Here is a 24,549-nt window from a genome sequence, read left to right as displayed (position 1 = left end):
CTGGCAATATTTTCCTTGACTTTTGACCAAAACTACTCTAAAATCTAATCATCTCCAGGATAAGTCGTAATATTCCCACCAAATATGAAGGACATCCATCAAGCCACTTTTGATTTATCTTGTTCACACACACACACACACATCAAAGCACGCGCACCCCAGTGAGAACAATACCCTGCTCTCTACTTCACCAACACACAGGGTGATAAACTGCAACAATTCAAACGGTGGAGTGCTCCAGATTTGTCTGTACTCTTACAGAACATGTCTCTGAAAAACTGATCATGAGCGATGATTCGGTCAGTAACTGTGACCTTATCTCATCTGAGTCCGCTGTTTTTCGTCTTCCTCTCTTTCTGCCTGTTTCTACAATTATAATCATCTGTTTGGTGCAAGTTCTGAAGGAAATAACTTCTGGAATTGTCTCTGTGTATCACAGACAATGAGAATGATAACACAATTGTACACATTCAAAGGGGAAATTTCGTTTTATGATATATTCTTAGTTTTCAACTTGTCAAGATATTTAAATATAGAACATAACAGAAACATAGAAAAAGTGTGCATAAAATATTTTCCCAAAGTTGTACAGAAGAATGCATGAATTTCACAAAAATGCATTTTGTGTCAGAACTGCATCAACTGTAGTGGTACTGATTTTGTAAAGATGTTTGAAAACCCTGTAATTTTCTGATGAAAATAAGGTGTAACATCCATGTGGAATTTTACTGGTTTTAAAGTGTAGGTGACACAATATGTAATGTTTTGTTTTGTTTTTTTGTTTTTTTTGAGTATTTAATAGTAAAATTAAACAACAGTTTGAAATGTATCCTTTCCTGGTGCGCAGTTACTTAAGAGAGAAATATATGGATTTTGAACTGCGCGCCACTAAAAACCAGGAACTTCCTAGCTGGTCCTAAGATCGGAGAAGAAAAAGGAAGTGATCACAACGCCAGAACCATTATCTTAATAGTCCCATTAATTTATGGATTTTTACAGGCTACTGACAGCACCATTTCCACCAAGTGGTTCGGGTCGGAGCTGTGCCGTGTTTTCGGTGTAAGAATGGTTATTCTCACTGGCAGAGTCCTTTTGATTGGCAGGTGGAACACTTATATTGAGGAGCACATATGCACAGTGTCTGCAGCTTCTCCACTTGACATGGAAGCAAAACTGAATATTTTCACATTATTTTATTTTATTTTTTGTAGATGATGGGAATTTCATCGCGTGCAGACTGAGATGTTATGAGCAGATGAGGCGCTGCAAGTCTTTCAACTTGCAGCTCAAAGCAGCTTGCGGTGAAACAAGAGAATCCATTCACAGCAGAGACTCGAGCCATCAGATGCAGATGCAATGAATGGATTAAACCTGTCATTGACCATGCCGGTCACGGATCCGTACAGCAGAGATTCGAGCCATTGTGGACTTTTCTTCAGCCAGGACAATGAATTAAATTATTTTCAGATGTCGTGTTGTAAAGGTGGACAAGTTTTCAGATGATCTCACTGAAACAGACAAGTAAGAGTACATTATTTACTCGTGTGAATGGTTTAAATATTTAATAACGTGTTATGCTACTAACGTACAGTACACTAACTATTCAAGAAGGAAACAATATTTATTTTAAAAATAGCTTTTATTTTCAGTCCCTGGTGACATTTTTCAGATTTGAATGTATCTGTTTTTCAGAAAAAAATATCATAAAATAACAAATCCACACCATCACTTTTTTCCTGATAGCTCAGATAGTAAAACTACTTTTTTAAAAATCAGTTGTTTAGACCAAAGAGCTGGCAAAAAAAAAAAAAAAATCACAGCCACCTGCATGCCAAAATCACCTGCAGTATTTATTTTATTATCACCATTCTGTGTTCTGAACTCTGCCAGTACTGTCACTGTTGTCAGACTGAAGGTTTTCCTCCAAGGTTTCTTCTCCCTCATTGTCATCTAAGTAAGGCTCAAAACCATAAGGCTGTATCCTCCAGAGCTTATTCAGACACACGTTCAGCCTGGACTTAAATAAAAGCTCCACACTAAAAAAAAAAAATTGTCCGAAAACAGCTCGACCGCCGCCATGTTTGCAGTTGATTTGGGCTTGAATCAGCAGGTCCCATTCCTGTGATGACATAGTAATAATATGGCCACAACTGAGGGCTGAAATAGAGCACAGGCTTCAGACAGCTGTAGTTTATCCTTCACATGCGCACTTATCATCGACTTTTATTGTTCTGGATTTTTTAAAATATCAACATTTAATCATTTTTAGTGATTATTTGTGCACATTTTTTGGTGTCGCCTACACTTTAAAGTGCCACATTATTAATGAGGTCACTGAGATCACCACACATTATAAACGGTAACCTGTTCTCTTTGGAGGATCCTTGGAATGACTTTGTATCAAATGGCCGGTTACTTAGGGAGACTCAGATGAGTATCACTTATTTAGTGAGGGATCATCAGCCACGATATTATTTTGGACATGTGGTGCATTTAACTGTGCATGATTCAGTGCTTCAATACCAGTGGTGGGCACATCTAACCAAAAGGTTAGCTTCGATAACAGTTAATCCACTGACTGAAAAGTTAGTTTTTATAAAGCTAAACTGACAAACCCCTAAAAAATTTAGCGGAAGTTACAGATAAAAGCTAAACCAATTACTTTCAGTATTGACTTCAGTACACAAGCAGCTACTGACACAGCGAGTCAGCGCTTCTGTGTCAAATCAGCCTTCGTTCAGCATAAGAGACCTGATGACCAGAGAGAAAGAAAAGAGAAGAGGAAAGGGAAGAAGGAGGGGAAGATAAAGATAATCAGTAAATTAGTTTCCTGACATGAGTGGTTGGTTGGTCAGTATAACGCATGCCTGTATATAGAGGGGGTTCAGGGGGTTCAACCGACCCCCCCCCCCCCCCCCCGAGAATTCTGATTTTTTTCTGATCTGGATATCAATGTTATGTATTTTCTTTTCATTGATAATAAGCAACAAGCACTAACTGTTACACAGCTATAATCACACACCCTCAAGTTTCAATTTCCTCTGCCAGAGTAATCCCTTAAGTGATGAAAGGGGAAACTGCTAGATAAACTATTCCCATGGGGGTTAAGAATTTTTGCTCGCAGGTCCCTATCCTCCTCTGATATCAAACAGATTAGTAGGCTTGTAAATACCCATGTAGACACACAATTACACTTGTCTGGTTTGTAAAAACATGTTTGTATGTATAAGCTGAGAAATAAAGGGAGTGTCTCCTTCCTGTTGCAAATACTGTAAAGGTGCAAATATTTGCGTGATATTTATTATGCGAATTTCGCGAGTTAAACAAGGTCGGCAAATTAAATACCGCTATTTTAATACATAACGTACATATACGTACATATTCATAATGTAAACGCAAATATTAATACCGCTAAATACGAGGTCTGTTAGAAAACTATCCGACCTTTTTATTTTTTGGAAAAACTATATGGATTTGAATCATGTGCGCTTGCATCAGCCAAGCTTGAACCTTCGTGCGCATGCGTGAGTTTTTTCACGCCTGTCGGTTGCGTCATTCGCAACCGACAGCCAGGTACAAAGTTTGCATTAATGTTATCTTGGTTCTTCCTGGGTGGTTCTTATGGCAGCTGATCCAATCCCAAGCAAGGACTATTTGTATATAAAAATGTATTTCCTAAAATGATACATTTTGGGTTTCAAATGAAATTTATGTAGCTTTTTACCCCTCGAAATCCTCAAAAAGCTTCTGCTTCGGGGGCTTCGCCCCTCTGAGCCCCCCATGAGGGCATTGCCCCTGGACCCCACCGGGGGCCCTGTGGCCCACTGGACCCCCAACTCAAGGATTTGAACCCCCCTTTCACATTCCTATATACGGCCCTGTAACACACAACTTACTAAAATGTGTGGTGGGTTTTATAAATAAATCTGTATTTGTAAATATGTAATTTTTTTCATTTGTAAAAAAAAATGCAATTTGAAAACCGAAAATTCTGTTTAAGTGGATTCAGCACTTTTAGTGAATGTGTGGAACTTGCTGTTCATACTGCCACGAACACTGCCATCATCTTAGATGGCAGTGTTTGTGGCAGTATGAACAGCATTTACCTTTTGTTTTATCATTTTTTATCTTTGATTTCTTTTTAATAGAATGCAGTGGACCCCAGACCTGGGGTCTAAAGTTGCATCCTAGCCTCTATAGTTACCCTAACCATAGTTGGCGTTGTATCGGGGGCTCTCTTCAATATGGTTATCGTTCCTTTAATTGCAGACAACTGCACCTCGTGCAGTTGGGTGACCAGGGATTGCCTCAAGGTATTTCTTCAGGTTCTTTTTCATCAGGCCTGTTGCTCCCACTACAACTGGGATGATATAGATGTCTTTCAATGACCATGTTGTTCGTAGGTCATTTTTCAGATCTTGGTATTTCATGATCTTTCTCCTTTCCACTCGATTCACGCCATAGTCATTGGCGACTGTCACATTGATGATTTTGGCTGTTTTCTCTTGCTTGTTCCAGATGACAATATCAGGTTTGATTGCACCTCCTTCGATATGTCTTCCTGCTGGGATCTCTTTGTCATAGAAGACAGTTACTTTTCCGTTGGACAAGACTAGTGCTGGCTCATGCTCCCAGATTTTTTTTTACCCATAATGCACTGCGGCTTGTGTGTCTAAACACTAAAACCTTCAAAATTAGTGCATTACTTTAAAACTAAATCATATAGCTGATATTTTCACTTTGTAAAATGACAGACGTGATGTTAATTTCAATAACTTGTACGGAATTAGTTTGTTTAAAATTTTAACCATAAGTCAAAACTGTCTGCCTGTGCATGACTTGGGTGATATGCCAGAGAGTCTGTATGGCATGAAGAGAAATTTTTTTTTTTTTCTTTTCAGCTTTCTTTCTCTCTGGTAATCAACTCTCCTCTACCTGCAGAGGATAGAGCTGTACCTCTCATAGCTGTCTGTCTGCTACAAAACATATAACAGGCAGGCACTAAAACCTTTGATTTCAGACTTTACAAATGTTTTTAACTGTTAAGTTTTATTCGCTATGCCCGCAAAAATATGTTAGCGGTCTAAAAATGATCGGACCTAAATTTATCTGAAGCTACTTGGTCGGCTGATAGTTTTCAAACTTATCTGAGAAGCTAATCCGCTAATGAAAACATTGGCTTCAATAATTAACGGTTAACAGATTAGCAGAACTGTGCCCACCACTGTTTAATACTGAGGACCCCACTGGCTGGAAAAAGCCAAGGGGACGCCCATGTTTCACTTGGCAATGGCATATAGATGGTTACTTTCAAGAGTTGTCTGCCCGAATGGTGATTCTGTGGTGTGATGATGACAAATGTGCAACACTAAACTAAACTAAAATAAAATATATACCCTGCACCCTGCAGTAGACTGGTGGCCTGTGGAGTGTGTACCCCGCATCTCCCCCATCAACTGACTGCTGAGATATAGGCTCCAGCTCCCCCATGACCATTAACTGGAATAAGTTGGAAAATTAATGTATAAATGAATAAATATACCCTGCATGACTGTGGGTGTTTTGTCACTTATGAAAAGACTATAAGAGTCTGACCACTGGTGCCTCATTCACTGATGACTCCTGTATGCGCCCTTGACCAAGGCCATTAATATCCAAACACCAACTAGACCTCGTCCCACACTGATAATTTGATTCGGCACAGTAAGGCACACCTATAAGGCCTCCATCTGAACACAGAGACAGGTTCAGGCGCATCAGCAAAAGTTTTGTATCATATAGGCATATCATCCACACAGAAGCAACATTTTTGGCAGCCGAAAGTGCTGCTTTTTGAAACCGGGGCCCAGAGTGGATACATCTAAAAACACCGGATTTGTGTCTTCATCTATACAAGCAATACAGAACTTTTCTGAAACTATGATGTCATAGCTCTGCCTCTCTAAACTCAGCTGCTCATAATGAATGACATGTTGCTTTTGGTAATAGTGTAATTTAACATATCTTTTATTTTTTGTCTTGTGGATACTTAATGGAATTTTTTTCATTAGTAGCAAAATGCTGAACATGAGTGGTGAACACTAGGACGATTGTGACTAATAAAATAATTGCAGAAAAGACTTTCAGCTTTTGTTTTTGTTTTGTTTTTCTTGTTTTTGGTTTGACAAAGTGATGGCTTCTTTAAAAACACTGTGTTTATTCACAAGTAATTTCCCCAATAAGGAATTAAAGCATTTCCAGACATCATCTTCCAATACAAGGTTGTCTTATGTGGATAACTGTTTTTCAGTAGGCTGTGATGATGAATCTGGTTGAAAGGATGCAGCAGGTCAGATTAAAAAACTTTATATGTACTCAGTGTGCCTCTTTGTAAAGATCTCGCTTCTGTTGCTACAGTGATTAGCTCAGAGCAACAGCATGTTCCACATCTTCTTCTTTGTTTTTTGTGGAAGCATTACAGCACCACATACAGGCTTGGCATATGTACTAAAGCATTTTCAGTGGTTTTGTGTAGACAGAAATAATTCTTGAAACAGTGCCGTGTTTATGGAACACTTTTTGAAAATGACAAAGAAAAACATCGGAGAGGGAAAGTTCTGTTTCCATGTGGACAAGGCCTAGGACACTTCCCCATGGGAAAGTCTGTCCAAATTCTGACTGGTACTGTATGTAACTAAGTCAGTTTGAGATTATGAGTTAATTTGAATCACAGGTTGAAGTTCATCAAACCTAATGTTTTGACTATGATTGCTAACATGTTCTAGGTTGACCAATGAATGTCCTCAACTTCACTAAAGCCGTAAAGGTATACGTTTCACAGAATTCAGTGTCACATTCAGAGAACCCCAGCAAACATTTCTAAGTCTTTTTAAACATGTTTTTCTATAACGAAAATATTCGGCTGTGGGCAGTAGCCATTTGCTTTGAAATTCCAGTCTGCTGACTGAGCAACAAGATCATTCATCTCAGCAGGCTGTGCAAAAAAAGAAAAAAGAAAAGAAAATCCATAAAGCTTCTGACTGATAAATCACACCTCGCACACTCTTTCTGTCTTCCTCACACTCTGCTTCCCACCGACTCACTTCCTAATGTTTCTCTCAGAAACACAATTTACTCCATGTTATGATTTTTGGTGTCTGATCGGAGGAGAACGTTCCACCCGCATCAGGAAAAAAAAAGTTGCTGGAGAGCATTTTTGTTTTCAAGCACATAGAATAAAAAACACTTTGCACAATCACTTTTTCCTTCCAAGGATTCAGTGATTCAACATACGAGGCTCCTAAAAGCTGAAAGAGTGCACGACTGAGCTGGTTGTGTCGGAACAGAAGATGCCAAACATCTTTCACTCTTTAGTTTGCAAACCATCCTGTAAGATTTGAACCGGAATCACTTTTGTTTATTTTCATGGCTATGGAATCAAAATAATAAAAGTTTGATGGCAGAAATGTAAAACATGCTTCAGTCTTCACCAAAACAATGATATCAAATGATCCTTAAAGATTAAGTTCACCTGGTTACAGTCACAGTCATACTAAAGCACTGTTAGCATTCGAACCGCTGAGTGGCGTACCCACCACCGACCATCACTTTGTTTGTGAGAAATGCTTTTTGGAAAAATACTTTAGGAAAGAAGGAATGACAGCAAACAGGGCAACTGTCATTGTTTGTGAGAAATGCTTTTTGGAAAAATACTTTAGGAAAGAAGGAATGACAGCAAACAGGGCAACTGTCATGGGAATTACACCAAACTGCTGTGTGCTCGAAATGTCTATGAAATAACACTAACAATCTACTTTGCAGTTGTCACCGAATTAGTCAACAAGGGCAGGCCGAGATTTCCGATGTCTGCCAAGGGTTGACAAGGACTCAAAATAACAGCCATATGATTCACATCGTGACCAAGACTTTACCTGGATCCAGATTCCACAACACAATGCAATAACTGAATTCTGATCCAGAATGATCCAACTGATCAATATGTTGCAATCTGATATTTAATTCACAAGCTGAAACAAAATAGTGTCTTCCTGGTCTTGGTTTTACATCGTGACGTATCCGTGAAGTACTTTTGACGTAATCCTTATAAGTCTACAAAGTGAAATCCTGATCCAGAATCTGGATCCAGATCACCTCCAAAATTTAATGGAGTCTTCCAAGACCTAACACCAATTTGTGGTGAAAATTTGGTGAAAATCCCTTAAATAGTTTTGACGTAATCCTCAAAATCCGACAAAGTGAAGAGTACAAATTGAAGTCCTGTTCCAGAATCCAGATCCAGATCACCTCCAAAATTAAGTGGAGTCTTCCATTGCCTAATATCTATCTGTCGTGCAAATTTGGTGAGAATCTGTGAATTAGTTTTGACGTAATCCTTAAAAGCCCATACAAAGTGAAATCTTGATCCAGAGTCCGGATCTGGATTACCTCCAAAATTTAATGGAGTCTTCGATGACCTAATATCTATCTGTGGTGAAAATTTAGTCAAAATTCTTGCTTTATTCACGGACAAATAAATAAATAAATGCTGATGATTTTATTGCGTCCTTTGCGGACGTAATAATGTCTCAATAAATACGGCCAGCTAGGTGTATTTTTGTTTAACATACCTGATTATATCAAACTTGCAAAAGTCTTAGAAATGTAGTTTATTTTTCGCTAGTCAATGAGTTCTGGATAGCAACCAGCCAGTTAGACAATGTGACCACTCTCACCTCTTGAAAGAGAAAATCTATCTGGCTACAACACAAAAAACTATAAGGCACTCAGAGAGCATATACCTCTGCCAAGACTACATATTGTTTAAAATGTCCTTTGGATCCGAAATATGTCCTGAATCAAATTTAAAATCAAATCCTCCATTTTCTAGGGCATTATCCATCTGCTTACCAAATTTCATCAACATCCCCTCACAACTTCTTGAGTTAAATGTTGCTATGCCCAAACATTCTTCTAAATCTCAGTTTCAGAACATACTTTAGATCATTAGGGGAGGTGATGGTCTAGTGGTTAAGGTGTTGGGCTTGAGACCAGAAGATCCTCGGTTCAAATCCCCGCCTGACTGGAAAATCACTAAGGGCCCTTGCGCAAGGCCTTTAATCCCCTATTCCTCCCGGTAGTGAGCGCCTTGTATGGCAGCACCCTGACATCGGGGTGAATGTGAGGCATAATTGTGAAGCGCTTTGTGCTATATAAATGCAGTCCATTTACCATTTATCAACAAAAATGAATCTGTTATTTCTCAGATCATCAAATTATATTGGAATCTGTTTATTATTTTTTGAGTTATCCTGCTAACAGACAAACAGACAAATGCTGGTGAAAACATTGCCTCCTTGGTAGAGGTAAAACAAACACGCTGGTTCAAATGGAAGCGTGATGCTACATAAAAACAGACTTTGTGCCACTTTTTAGAATATAAGTTGAAAATGTGGATAAGCAATAAATTTTCTTTTTCTTGTGACAACAGGCTAGTTGAGGTTCTCCAAACTACTTCAGTTTGAAAGTTTGTTTCAACTTAACAAAGCTACCCGTATAATAAATAAAGATGACAGTTCCATGTTGTGCATTAGGATCAGATTAGTTTTTAATAATGTTCTTTCTGTTTGACACATTTTCCCTAGTAATAGCTTGGCTGCAGCTGTAGGACTATTATATTTTAGCACGTGCAGAATTAGTCCATTCACATGCACCAAAGGACCAACCACACATGCTTCAAGTGTCTTTTTGCATGCCATTCTATCATTTAACATCTCTCTAGAGCAGGATTTTTTTAGGAGTTTCAGCTCCCATCCAGTGCATGCTGGGAACTATATCAGCATTCTGACTGCATTTATCCACTAAACCACCCAGCTGAGTGAACTTAAAGTATTAAAGTAATAGTGTTTTAAGATTTGTACTTATTTCAGCCAATTAAAGCAAAATAAATCACCAATTCGAAAATAAATCAGCACTGTTGCCAGATATGTGAAAATAAGCCTAAAAAAAGAAGTGATTTTGTTCTTCAAGAGGTAACCTCCAAAAAAGCACTCAGTATGTAATGTATTTTATTCATTTTTCTGTTGTTGCAAACATAAACAAAAAGTAGTTTAGTAATAATAATAATAATAAATATAGTGAATTATACTGTGCAGTCTCTCCAGGAATTACGAAATTTCAAACAGCTATCTTATTTGAGCAATTTTTCACAAACAGGCAAAGAATATTTCTATTAGTAGTGGATCAAAATAAGGGACGACATTTTGGAAGCAAATCCAACAACCTCCAGACATCACCTCCCAAAATTTTATAAGACCTGTTAGTCTTTTATTATTATTATTATTATTATTATTATTATTATGAATTAATTTATTTATTTATATTTTTATGATAGATAAAATGTGTCTTTCAGTAGTAAGAAGGGATGTCCCAAACAAATTTTGTTTCTTTGACACTAAGGATCACACGACTTTGTGCATTAATTTAAGTTGAAAAAAGCAAAACTCAGCTATCTAACATACTGAATACAATTCAAAGTGCCAATCCAGATGTGATTGTATTATAAATCTGTTTTGTTTAGATTTGCATTGTGCATAAGGTCACGCTATAAATATGAAAGTATAAAAGCTGCTGTAATTTAATTATTTATTTATTTTTACTATTTTGAATGGTGTATTTAAGATGTATATGAAGTATTTTATTAACTGTTAAAGTTTTTACAGTTGGTGGTGGAGTTTAGGTTGATGAGGTGAGTAAAACTGAACAAGAAGAACGCTGATCCAGCACCTTATTTCTGTTACAAATCAACACGTTGGAACAACTTGTATTTTTAAGTGATACTGACAAACTCCAAATTGACCCAACATGAATAAAATGTTTGTATTTACATTGTTTCATCTTAAAATCCTTAGCTGATTAGATTAAAAGTCTTTGTCTGACAGTGTATTGCTCGCTGTCGCTCGACGTTCAGTTTGGAGGAAATGGCAATAAAGCAGCCAAAGAAAGCCTCTTTTTTGTGTGTGTGTGTGTGTGTGTGTGTGTGTGTGTGTGTGTGTGTGTGTGTGTGTGTGTGTGTGTGTGTGTGTGTGTGTGTGTGTGTGTGTGTGTGTGTGTGTGTGTGTGTGTGTTTTGTCCCCCTGCTCTCACTGGGCCATGCAGACTGAGCCTAATGTAAATTGGCGTGCCAAACTTTAGGCTAAATGGTAAAACGATCCTGAGTCCTTGTCGCCTCCACTCATGTCACTGACTTGCTGAAGTGTGCCGGCCTGTCTGGGCTGTGTGGCTGGTTCCTATTACACACCGCTCCAGCCCATCAGAACGGGTAGCCATTAGAGGGCTGAAGACGATGAAGCTACGCATCATCGCAGAGTGGGAAAAGTGCACAGAGTACTGCACTCACACCGGATACTGATCTTTTTGCAACCTTAGGGCAACCTCCCTTTGCCGATTTTTGATACCCAGTTGTCTAAGGTCTTGGTGCAGACACACACACACACACACAAATTGGACACCCAATCAGGGCCTAAAATCAAGTGTAATCAGCGGTAAATGTGTTGTACAACAAGGTGATCATTTGAGAAAGTTTAAATGTTTGAAAAAATGTGATGTCTGGAAAAATCAGGATAAAAAAAACCCACAAAAATAATCAGATTTAATTGGTGTAAAAATAGGTGAAGGTGGACAAGCAGGTACAATATGCAGTAATTGGGATTGACCATCCTCTGAGCAGAAACCCCCTTCTGGTCCTCTGCAACATGAAACCCATGGAAAGCATGCCATGCAATTCAACAGACGACAGGTTTGAGATGTTAACAGAGGCATTTTAGCTTTTTGGAAAAGTGTCTGGAAAAATGCAGAAGCAATGTTTGACGCATGTACAAGTGTATGTGCATAAGCAATCATGTAATGGGAATTGTACATACTCGTGCATTCTGCAAGAATCAGTTACACTTGCATGTAAAAAAGATAGAAAATGGTCAGTAATACAAATTTTCCCTCTTATTAAAATAATAAAAAAAAATCACGCCAGATTTTCTCAGTTTTCCAATCTGAACATAAATTGGGGCCAAAAACCAGAAGTGGCAGACGACTTTTAGTCACATTAATATGTCAGCATCTGAATGCTCGACTCACCTTTGACAATTAAATCTAATTTTCCAGAACTTGATCTAGGAGGTAAAAAGACTGAACTGCATTTATATAGCGCTTTTCCATCTGCATCAGACACATCAGTTCACTCACGCTGACGGTCAGTCGGCGTGAGTGAACTCAAACCAGATTCATCCGAGCCATCCAGTCTATAGCGTAATTATTAAGATGTTTAAGGATTTAATGAGTCCTCAACGTATTTTATTGGTGATTTTATTAATTTGCTATTTACTCACTAGTGGTACTTGTGCTGTAAACGTCAACTGAATACTAAAAGTGTGGACAGAAAAAAAAAAAAAACACAACAGCTCACACTGTGACCGCTGCCAAAAACAAACTGACCTCATCTATTTTCTAACACAGACGCAGCATTAATATACGCCAGAATATTTATCGAAAAAAAAAATTACACCCAGCTTGCTGTATTACTTCAAACATTGTGCTAACAATACTGCATCCACATGTTGATGGTAGAAAAACCGTCACACCGGTTTTTACAGCAGAATCCGTGTTTGAGGCAGATGGCAGATGATACTGCAGGGCCAACAATACAGACAATAATTGACTTAATTGAAACATATTACAGGATTATTATTAACAATATAATAATTAGCTGTCTTGCATTTTAACAATGTGCTTTGGTCCTATTATAGTAATGCAGGAAGCTCTAAGTTTGACTGTTGCTTAAAAAGTTACGTTTTCCTGATGTTAAAACTCAGTATCTCTTTGTAATGTCACACACATTTTTTCATGTTTCCTCGTTTTACTACATCATCAATCAATCAAGTTTTATTTCTAAAGCGCTTTACAACAACCAAAGTTGATCAAAGTGCTGCACACAGTTAAAAACAACCATAAGATAAAACACATACATCTAAAATATATTACAGTTGTCAATTTCCAGGGAGTCACAGCTCTATGTGTCAAAGGCCAATTGAAACAAATACGTTTTCAGCCTGGCTTTGAACAGGGGCAGGGATGAGATGGGGCGTAACTTTTTTTTTACCAATCATTAAAAATGTAGGTTGATCACAGCAGACAAATTGCACAGGACTCCTACAGATTCAAACCTATATGAAAACAATGAAAATAGGAGAAAATTGGTAAAAGTGTTAAGACTTGTAAAAACTTGTATGTCCTTTAACCCTCAAGCAACCAAGCTATTATACTGAAATACTTCTACATAAATGATTGTTTTAAGGTTCTTCATATTTATAATATATTTGTCCATCATCCTTTTTGTCCTCACTCTGGACATCAAGAATCAGTCTCTGCTTGTGCAGCTGTAAATCTTGCTATTCTAGCGCTGCATGCTTCCCTGCAAAACAGTAAAATATAATGATTAGAGTTGGCAAATTACAATACCATCTGAAGCTATAATGTTGAAAATCTCAAAGATCTTCCCAGGGTCATAAGTGACTCCGCACAAGTTTGGATTATACTTGCAACATGGATCAGCCGATCCTTGCAAAATTCTATGAACAAATACAGGATAAATAGATTGACACATTCATGGTAGGAAACTTTTTCCAATTAAAATGAGAAAAACAGTGCACAAAAATATATGCCCGGGGTCATAAATGACCCCACTCGGTTGCTTCAGGGTTAATGCATCTCCAGAGAATGAAATACTCAATAGGACCAGATCAGATTTGTCAAAAAGCTAAATGTTGGTTTAAGCTGCAGCTTTGAATGTCTTCATATTGCACATGCAGATGGCTCAAAGATGTCATTATCCTTGCACCTATTCAGCTCTACTATTTGTCTAATTAGCAGATTTAAATGTTTACTACTTGGAACTGGAGTCCAAATGTTGCCCAGCTCTCTGCACTGACTCCGCAGGGTTTCTGATGGGGGAATTGAAAGGACTGCAGGAGAGACTCGTCCTCCTTTCCAAACACACAAGGACAGGAAAGCCAAGCCAAAGGTCAGCAACCCTCCAACACTGAGAGAACACACCACCACATCAAAAGAGGCAGTATGTTGCAGCAGGAGCGTCTTCTATGTGGATTCTCTATTAATTCATGACTGGGTCATGTTATGGTTTTATTATTTTGTTTGCAGCTTTTTTTTTTCTTAAATGTCAGTTTTGCTGATGGTTTTATGCCTGGTATATTAGTATCAGTCTGCTGCTGTCTGAGCTCACTTGTTGATTTTATGCAGCGTGATTTGCAGTATGCTGAGAAACACTATAACAACATGTTTGTTTGACAGACGTGATTCCGATGTCCAAATATGTCTGTTAATCTGGCAGGCAGCTTCCACTCTGTTCACCCACACCGTGTACATGATCAAACTAGAACTTCAAGATGTGCTTTGACAAAGTCGTCAGTGATGGTTGGATGAAAGAAATGTGACACATCAGTGTTTTCAAATGAGAAAAAAAAAGAAGCTCAGGGCTCATTTAGAATGTTTCAGCAAAGCAGGATCAACATTTTACTGCTCCTTTAATGAGTTCTGCAGAAGCTGACAAATAAAGATTCACTCATTTAATCAGATTTTGATCAACATATGGAATTTTGACCCACAATTAAAACTGTCCTCGCTTCATTTTTAGTTGTTTCAGCTTGTGGGAAGTTAAACTTTTTCTCTGGGGCCGCCACGTTTATTTCATTAATTTTAACCCTAACCATAACGTCCATAACACCCCCTCCCCTCCCAACTACAAATTTCGTGATACCATCACGAATTGCAGATCGGGTTGACACAAATATAATAAATGTGAATCACATTTTCCTGCGTCAATATTTGGTGATTAATGGAACAAACGTCAAACGCCCTCTGTATGTTTAATATGTTTAATGTCATGCACAACAAAACAAAAAATTATCAGCTACATTTACAGGAATTCAGTGGCATGAAAATTAACGTGCATTTAAAAGCGTGGAGCGAAAATCAGACGAAATGACAGGTGTTTACGTTTTCTTTTAATCAATAATTACTTGGTCGATTTGAAATAGTTCATGTGCACTAATAATTTCAGTTCATGATTTTGCACAACAATGTTATTTATTTATTTATATTACCTATTCGGGTTGCACCATCGAGCTTTAATCAATTTAAAGCTCTCGAGAAAAAAAAAGATCTCTTTTCACGACTTTTGGATTTAGAAAGGTTTGAGCGCCAATTTCCAGAAAATGTCATAACATCCTAAAACTACCTCCACAAATATTTCAGAGTAAATATAATAATAATAATAATAAGTATTATTATTATTATTATTATTATTATTATTATTATTATTTCTAGATTAATATTAATTGTTAGTGGCGTTTCAGAGCGCACGCAGTCCATGGGGGTAAATTTAACCACCCACTGAGTTGGTTAAACTAACAATTTTAATAAAGGTTTACAAACCTTTAAAAGTTCTAAACCTAAAAAGTTTACAAAAAAGTTTAAAGATTTTTTTTTTTTTACATAATTTTAGACCCGTGTCTCGCATTTATAGGAAAAACCTCATCTCTCAACTGTTCTATCGCTGCCATGAGGCCTTCTTTAATATGATCGAATAATGATTCCAAAGCGCACCTCTTCCAAAATCAAAATAACAGAGCCTCTTTCAAAACCTCATATGTTTCTCTAAAAAGCAATACGCGCAAGAACTTAATTTAATTCTACCAGTCAAAGTGATAACGAACATCCCTCGATGATGATGATCATCATCATATTCATTTTGTAAATCGCGCTTCTCTTCTAGCTCCCCACGAGGAAACTCGCGGAAGTCATTTTCTTTTAATTTCCTAAGATTCACCACAAGTCTCTTTCTAAAGTCTTCGTATCGAATGTTTCAAGGGGGAAACAGGCAGCGATCGTTTATTGCGCAGGGTCAAAGTTTTACGCGCCCTCATCACTGCGCCATAACAGCAGCATCCGCACGCCGTTAAATCTAATTACAGCAAACCAGGCTCCCCAACCAAACGACAACATTATCAGTTTGGAGCACATCTGCAAACCCGTTAATTAAATTGTTCCGTTCAACTCAAATAGTCAGTGTTGACTATCACATTAAAAGTGGCCTCATTTAATTTTGATGGCCAAAGGCAAAATTTCAGCCTGTTTTAAAAACTTGGTTATGGTTATAATTGTTGGCACGTGTTGATGTTTGAGAACTGAAAAGACATTGCTGTGGTGGAGACATGCGCTTTTACGCACGAAGGAAGAACCCTTTGAAGAGAGGCAATGAAAAAGAAAATTAGAATCCCATTTGAAAAAGTGATGATTTTATTAGACTAGCACGTACTAATTAATGACTAAATACACATTAGTGTCAGTTTGATAACAGAACACACACCTGCGCTCCAGAACGCTCGCGGAAATGTTTTTTTTTTTTTTTTTCATCTTGTGTTCTTTAAATATGAGGCACAGTCCGGCGAAATCACGACGCTCAGATCGCAACAACTTTCATCCCTCTTGGTTTGTGCCCTGTGCGTAATCTTTGCCCCAAAGCCAATCGGGCTTTAGTTGTCACTCACCAAATCCCGGGATGCGCGCTCCGTTGTGGCCGCTGTCCTGCTGTGCTTTCCTCTCCTCTGGCGGTGTTTTGCACGAAGCCCGCTGCACGAACAGCTGATATTTGCTGAAAGTGCCTTGCCCAACTGCGGCGGCATCCAATGAGTGGCACTCCTGCTGGAAGGGACTCCGGGACTTTTCTCCGTAAGGGTGACCTTTGTTGAGGAAGGCGGCGGGGCTGTATTTGGTGTCAGCGGCTGGCAGCGTCCTAAAGTGATCCGTGCGCTGATCCCGACTTTGCGCTGCAGAGGGGCTAAAATATGAATCCATGGATGTCATGTCACTGTATGACACGCACGTCTCTGCGTCCATGCTTAAAAAAAGTAAAAAGGGAAAGAAAAAGCCCCCAAAATTTTTCTCCCTCCCTCTGTGGTGGAAAGACAAGATGCCCCCTCCTCTTCCTCTTCACACACACACACACACATGCACAGCCCGCAGCTGGCTTTGGTTAGAAAACCATTCAGATCTTTTCCAGAAACCACTATCGTGGACCAAACTCCAAACTCCCCCAAACCCGTCTGTCCTCAGAGGATGGACTCAGGTCTCCACGAGACCGCTCCAAAGTGATTACACTGACGGCACGAGCCAGCCAGCTTGGTTATTAGCTCGAAAAGACTTTTTAAAAAGTTTGTACAATAGCGTGGGTGGGGTGGGCGGTGAACACATGACATTAATGTAAGCTGGACGTGAGACGATGGTTCGAAGAGGGCACGATTTTACGCTGCATTCGCAACGGTTCATTACGCGCAAACCATCCATAAATTCAGCTGATTGTTTTCGACTCCGTGGCCTCTGGATCTGAGCTCATAATGAATTATTATTGGATTAATTAGCATTTGAAACCAATTTCCGAGCTACTTTTAAGATAATTATTTATTTCAGCTTCCAGCAAAAAAAAAAAAAAAAAAAAGGGGGGGGGGCGATAAAGATAAAGAAAAACAATACACGTGCGTAAACATTAAAACAAAATAAAGTTAGATATTATTATTAGTCTTAAATACGCCTGTATTTCTGTATAATTTTTAAAATATGTATATTTTTATTCATGATCAATAAAATATCAAAACTGAAATATCCAAATATTAATAAAAAAATGTTACAAAGAGTTTGGTTTATTTTAATATATTTTAGAAACGTTTCAGTTAAAACCCAATGAGTTTGTTGGTTTAGAGTTCGGTGTCTATAATTCCACAAAGACAACAAACAGGATGCAAATATTTCAATACTTGAACTGATCAACGTGATCTCCTGAATTCAAACCCATGTCCACGCGTTTGGAAGCGTGTGCGCATTCCGCGTTTTTTATTTTTAATTTACAACTAAGATTTTCCCATGCGCGCGCACGCACAAACGTACAAAAATTGTATCTGTTTTCACTTTGTCACTTACTCGAAAATTCTTCGTAAATTCATTCGGATATTTGTGTTTTTGATGAAAGATGACGTGGTCTTTGTGCTGTGGCGCAGCTTGGAGCACAAACTGGAAAAATTAATCAACCTATAGCCTATTTTTATTTATTTATTTTAAAAAAAGTCAAAATAAATGAAAATTCCTTTGCAGACTTTTCAAAAGATCCACTGGCAGGTTGATTTCAGCCTCAGCTCATAATGTTTTGGTTATAAATCAAAGGGTCCAAGCTTGTAAAATGTTATAAGTGCTGCCATGGGGCATATTACTAAATTAACTGCTATTTATTTTCATTACATGATAATATATGTCCTTTTATAATTGCTTGTTGTTGTTTGCACTTTGTACATTAGTTCATGGCCTTTAATGATTTTAAAGGTCACAAAACAGTTTTATCATCTTAATTTTAACGGATTATCATCACCATGAACACATTAATCCACAAAAAACAAAGACGTCTTTCTGCAGTAAAATTCTACCAATAAAATTACTGGTAATTTTTCTTTCCTCCTTTCTCTTTCTTTCTTTCTAAATGTGATTTTGGTAATAAAGTAAGCTGCTGTTGATAATGTTTTCACTTTCAAGTTTCTTATATGTAATATTGACTTTTCATGTCTTGTTTTGTGATTAGTTTGGATTTTCAAAATTCATCCAGACACCAGGTGAAAGTCTGGGATCCATGAAGTAATTTAGGGTCAGTACAGCATTGTTTACTCATGAAAATAAAAATAAAACAGCAAACCTTCACTAATTGTTACAGACAGTCTATAGATAGAAGATAATTCAGCCTTGTTTTAATTTAGAAAGACAAAAAAAAAAAGTGTGAACGCAAGATAAAGTTATTACCTCCACCAACGAAGTTGGGCAGAGCTCTTGCCTGATAGGCAAGAACTGATTCAATATCAAGGTCAAAGGTCAAAGGCAGGAAAAATCTTGGAAAACTGGAACAATCCCTTTAAGACTGAACAAGTTTTCAAAATTCATAACTGTCAAAAAGACTGAATTTCTTTCATATTTGAGAGCGTTTTGTAGGATGGTATCCAGTTCCTTTCTGTGTGAGGATTCGCAAGTTCTCTCGGTGTCTGAGTGGGTTTTCCTCCAGGCACTTCAATTTTCTTCGACCATCAAAATATGCTCATTAGGATCTGATCCAGATCTGATCCAGATTACAGATGTTGTGGCCATTTAAATCTAACATTAAAAACACCATTTAATGTATACTAGCATGCTGCATGTGGGGATCTACGGGCTCTAGATTGGGTAGTGTTTATAAAATAGGTAGCTGACATTTTTCAAGGGTGGTAATAAACTAAGCAAAGTTTCTATAATGAGTGGGAATGGTGTGTAAGTCCAGAATGCAATCATCAACGTCCATTTTTCACTGTTGTTATGTAATGTCCATAATTTCTCCAAAAATATTACTCCTATCAGCTTTGCCTTTTCACAGTGTTCATCCTTGACCAATGCATAAACATACCAAATGGCAAATGTCAGCTCTCTCCAGTTTCTCCATGATCGAAGCCATGCACACACACACAAATGCCCGTACGCACACACACATGCATACATGTACACGTATACAGGGGCCACTTGGCTTTTAATATATAGATTTCACATTATCTTAAACAAATGTGCCCCAATCACTCTCATATTCGAAAGTGAGGTGCAGACTGACACTCACTATCACCTGACAAAGTTTGATCCAGATCTGATCTGTATTGTGAGTTTAGCAAATATTTGATTTCAACTTTGAAAAGCCCTTTTGTTCTATGTTTTGTGCTATATTTTAGCTTACGAAAAGCCACTTCTAACACCACTTTGACCTTGAAAAGGTTCTCCAAGGTAAAAATTTGTGGAATTGGAAACTAGCGTTGGCGGAGGTTTGCGCTCTACGAGTGCGGTGCTCTAGTTTTTGGATGTGTTTTAGGAAGAGCTGGAAACATATTTAAAAGATGGATGAACAGAAACTGTTTGCAGGTTATATGTTGGACACGTTGCTCTGACAGACGTGACATCACTGTGTCAGTGCGCAGAAATGCACACGTGGTGGACGTGCACATGTGTGTGAGAGAAAGAAATGAATCAGACCTAAAGAAAGACAGAAGAACGGAGAAGAACCGAGAAAATGTTCACCCAGCTTTCTGATGAACCACACATATGACAACAGCTGAACATGTTGGCTTTATGAAACATTTGTCAGACAAATTTAATTAAATTTATTTATTTACTAAGATATTGTTTTACAGATCAAGAGAAAAAATAAAGTCACATAATCCTTCTTCCTAATAATAATGAAGTACTTTCCTTGCTTTTGTGGTAGAGGATGATGGAACCTTGTCATGGACCTTTTTTAAAATTAGTTTTTAAGTTATTATTTATTATAATGATTATTTTTTAATTTTCACCACAGATTCAGTTTGATTGAGATGGGATTGTTTGCTGGCCAATTTCAGAGTTGACCTGCCTCTTCTGTGCTCTGCAACAAAGCTGCATTATCATAAGGGTCAAAGTGGGATTTGGCAAGTGGGGGAACCCTAAAATCCAGTGCAAAGGGGGAAAAACTGAAACTGCCCAGACTGACTTCCTTGAAGACCGTCCGGTCTATTTTACGAGATTGCTAATGGGATTCTTTTGTGCAACGCCTATGTTTCTAAATGTAAATCTGCTTGAGATTTTACATCATGTGCAATGTTAATATGACCAAGATGATTGCATTTTTTTTATCACCAATGTTCTCATGTTGATGTTAACCTGTCCATTATGATGTGTGTTGCTGCCTTTCTTGGGCAGGTCATCCTTGTAAAAGAGGTTTCGATCTCAATGGAATTTCTACCTGGTTAAATAAAGGTTATTATTATTGTTATTATGTAGCAAGGTGAAGTCCAGACTGAAAAGATGTTCCTGGTAGCTTGGCTAGTGGGGAATTCCCCCTTGGCTGATCTGGTAGAGTTTTGGTCTTCAGCTCGAGCAGTCTGGTCTTTAATCCCACCGCCGTCCTGGCCACAAAAATAGGTCCTCTGGTCACAATTATAAACGTATACACCTCAAAATAGCCTCCATATTGATCCGTACTGTGAGCTACAATGGACTTATTTTATTTTATTGCGGACATATTGTGGGATCAGTTGCCCTACAATAGATAAAGAAAAATCATTAGCATTTAATTAAACTAAATGCTAGTTGATTTGGACTTGTTCTATATACATATCTTCTCAATAATGCCTGCAGTGTTACTTTCTGGAGAAGCCAAAAGAAATTAGTTTTAATCATAATATTATAGTTATGTACTAGTATTTGACCAGTAGATGTAAGGATGAATATCCCAATGGCCACTGGGAAAGAGGTGTGGAACACCCTGGACAGCACACCATTATATCACAGGGCCACATATACAGACAAGCACATTCACACTTGCAGTCCATTTAAAGTTTCCCATTCACCTAACCTGTATGTCTTTGGAAGTGGGAGGAAGCTGGAGCTTCCTGCCTCATTCATTCTGCGTGGAGTTTGCATGTTCTCCTCGTGGGTTCCCTCCGGCTTCCTCCCACTTCCAAAGACATACAGACTTTTGGCCTGTCCAGCTCCCCTATGACCCTTACTTGGAATAAGTGTGTATAAGAATGAATGAATGTTTCTGTGTATGCAGTGCATCCAGAAAGTATTCACAGCACTTCACTTTTTCCACATTTTGTTATGTTACAGCCTTATTCCGAAATATATAAAAGTCCTCTTTATGGTGCTTTGTTTTGAATATAATGTAAAAACAAACAAACAAACAAACAAAAAACTTAACAACACATTAAAAGTGAAGTTGTGTGCATACATAGAAGTGCATTAAGTTTTAATGTCTGCTGGAAGGTGTTCAAAGCATGTGCAGCACAGAAACGAAAAGCAGTCTTCTCAAGCTGTATTTATATACAGTACTCCTTACCCTGACTATGTCTCTGAGCACTGGAGACCATGTACGTCTGGACACTCCATGTAGGTTGCAGTTCTGGAATATTGTGGCACCAGAGGATAATGGGTTCCTGGTAGTGTCACATTTAATTCTTCTCAAGTCTTTTGCAGTTATTTTTCAGCTTTTTTCTCTACATGTTTCTTGTGACCCTGTTAAGTATTTTCAACAAAATGTTTGATTGATCTGTTATCATGCTTCAATTGCTTAGCTATTTCACCAGTGCTGCATCCATCTGAAAGTCATTTTACTTTGTCATGTCTGTTAAAATCTCTCTGTCTCGCTCTCTCTTGTTTTTTGGGGTTTTTTTTGTTGTTGTTGTTGTTGTTGTTGTTGCTTGTTTGTTTGTTTTGTTAATTTGCTGTTACCTGAGGTAAAGAAGCTGCCACATAATTATGCACACCTTGATATAGGGTGTTAATCACTTTAGGCCACACCCTCCCCCTCATTCCACAATTGCAAATCCAATAGTTATTCAGGTTTATAGAGCTTGGAGTTTGAAAATATACATAGAAATGATGATAATGAGGTCAGAACACTCACTTGTCTAATAACTGTGCATGCAGTGTGTGTGGTAGCAAGGTGTTAAAAGCACTGGTTCATGACATAGTCATGTCGACAAATGCAACCTTCAAACAAACATTGCACTTTATTTAATGCAAGAACAGTTGATTACACGGTTAACAGAATAACACATTGTTAACACAAAATAGTTAAATCTGTCTTTTAGGTGCTTCAGTAAGTTTGAGGTGTCTGTGGCCTGAAATGAGTGATGGCACATTTGCAAATGGCTTTTGGGAATCAATTATATATCAATTATATATATATATAATGGATCCTTTATTCAATCTTTTAGGGAAATAAATCACTAATCACAGACATTTAGACACAATCAGATTAGTAGAAGCAGTAGTCAGCCACTGAGGAGCGCCTGGGGACCAAAGCTTCTCACACACTGCCTCGGTCACGGGTTGTGTAAGGAGCACAAACGTAATGAGCATGTTTTGATGGTCGAAGAAAACCAGAGTGCCTGGAGGGAAACCCACGCAGACGCAGAGAAGACATGCAAAACCTCACACAGAAAGGAACTGGGCTTTGGTAGAACCAGCTGGACCTTCTTTCTGTGAGGTAAGAGTGCTAACCATTACGCCACCATGCTAGTGTCATGACAGGACCTCTACCTGACATGCAACCGCACATCATAACTAAGTGGAGAAATATGTTTGTTTACTTCAGGGAGTCATCCTTTATATGTTCCATTTGAATGACAGCAGACAAGAGTTCCAGCATTCTCTCCATGGCCAGTGTCCAATCATCTGCTGTGGTTACAGAGCGTCATTTCTTCTGTTGTTAGGATTGGTATTTGTTTTGCCTTACTACATGTAAATTCGCTTTAATTTTCTGATTTCTTGCAGTTTTGAGGTTGGCACAGTGGGCGGCTCTGGGGTGAAGATTGATGAGGCTGTTGCTCTTGAAGAATTTCAGCAGCCCCACCATAACTCCAGAAAATAGACATCAGCCATTCCCAATAATGATCTCAGCCTTTGTTTCTCAGTTTGTCTGCGGAGCAGTTGAGTTAGTCGATGCTACTCCCATCATTTAAGATATCATTTCTTTAAAGCTCTCTAGTAATGTTAGTATATGCTTGCGTGGATAAGCCTCAGAAAGACTTTGTCAGAAGGCACATTATTGGGATACCTGAACCAGCAGTCATTTCATATTGATGCAAAAGTTTACTTTTTGGTCTCAAATTGAGGCTAAGGCTCTCAGTAACAATTTTAGACTGTGGAGAATGATCAAGTATAATTAATAATAATAGTTATTATTATTATTACTATTATTATTGTTGTTGTTGTTATAATAATAATAATAATAATAATGGAAGTTTTAAAAATACATAAAGTATTTAAGTAAGTTCCAAAATAAATTGAGTAAATAGTTTGCAGATTGAGACACATCGTTGTGTCAGCAAATTTAAATACGACTGTACACTGATAAAAATTGAAATTTGCATTTTTTTTTTCCCCTGTAAAACATGTAATGAAGTGTCATCACAGCATTTAAAGACATTAAGGTGAAAGACCATCCCACAGATTATACAATAATATAAACACTTGTATGTTTTTACAAATTACTTGAATTGAAGGTTATATTTCACTGTTTCATCAGGGGGAGGTGATGGTCTAGTGGTTAAGGCGTTGGGCTTGAGACCAGAAGATCCTCGGTTCAAATCCCCGCCTGACTGGAAAATCACTAAAGGCCCTTGGGCAAGGTCTTTAATCCCCTATTGCTCCTGGTGTATAGTGAGCGCCTTGTATGGCAGCACCCTGACATCGGGGTGAATGTGAGGCATAACTGTAAAGCGCACTGAGCGTCTGATGCAGATGGAAAAACGCTATATAGATGCAGTCCATTTGCCATTTACTGATGTCTTGTATGTCCAATTTGAACCATAACTTCAAAAGTTATGAGAGATTTACTTTTCGGCATTCCTCTCACATCGGACTCGTAAATGGACTGCATTTATATAGCACTTTTCCATCTGCATCAGATGC

The 24,549-nt window shown here is 38.0% G+C and overlaps 1 protein-coding gene across 1 annotated transcript in view; it reads right to left on the bottom strand.

The window, feature by feature from the left end:
* alx4a (ALX homeobox 4a) overlaps positions 1-17,134 on the bottom strand; it is a 51,433-nt gene extending 34,299 nt beyond the window's left edge. Inside the window, 1 exon segment of the mRNA XM_034191366.1 lies at positions 16,596-17,134. Within this exon segment, the coding sequence (XP_034047257.1) occupies positions 16,596-16,944 (349 nt within the window). The 5' untranslated portion in view covers positions 16,945-17,134.
* Between the last annotated feature and the right edge of the window lie 7,415 nt (positions 17,135-24,549).

Source organism: Thalassophryne amazonica, chromosome 2, assembly GCF_902500255.1.
Source record: "Thalassophryne amazonica chromosome 2, fThaAma1.1, whole genome shotgun sequence".
Taxonomy (NCBI): Eukaryota; Metazoa; Chordata; class Actinopteri; order Batrachoidiformes; family Batrachoididae; genus Thalassophryne; species Thalassophryne amazonica.
The sequence above is the reverse complement of the archived record's forward strand: the minus strand, read 5'-3'. Positions and strand labels throughout refer to the sequence as shown.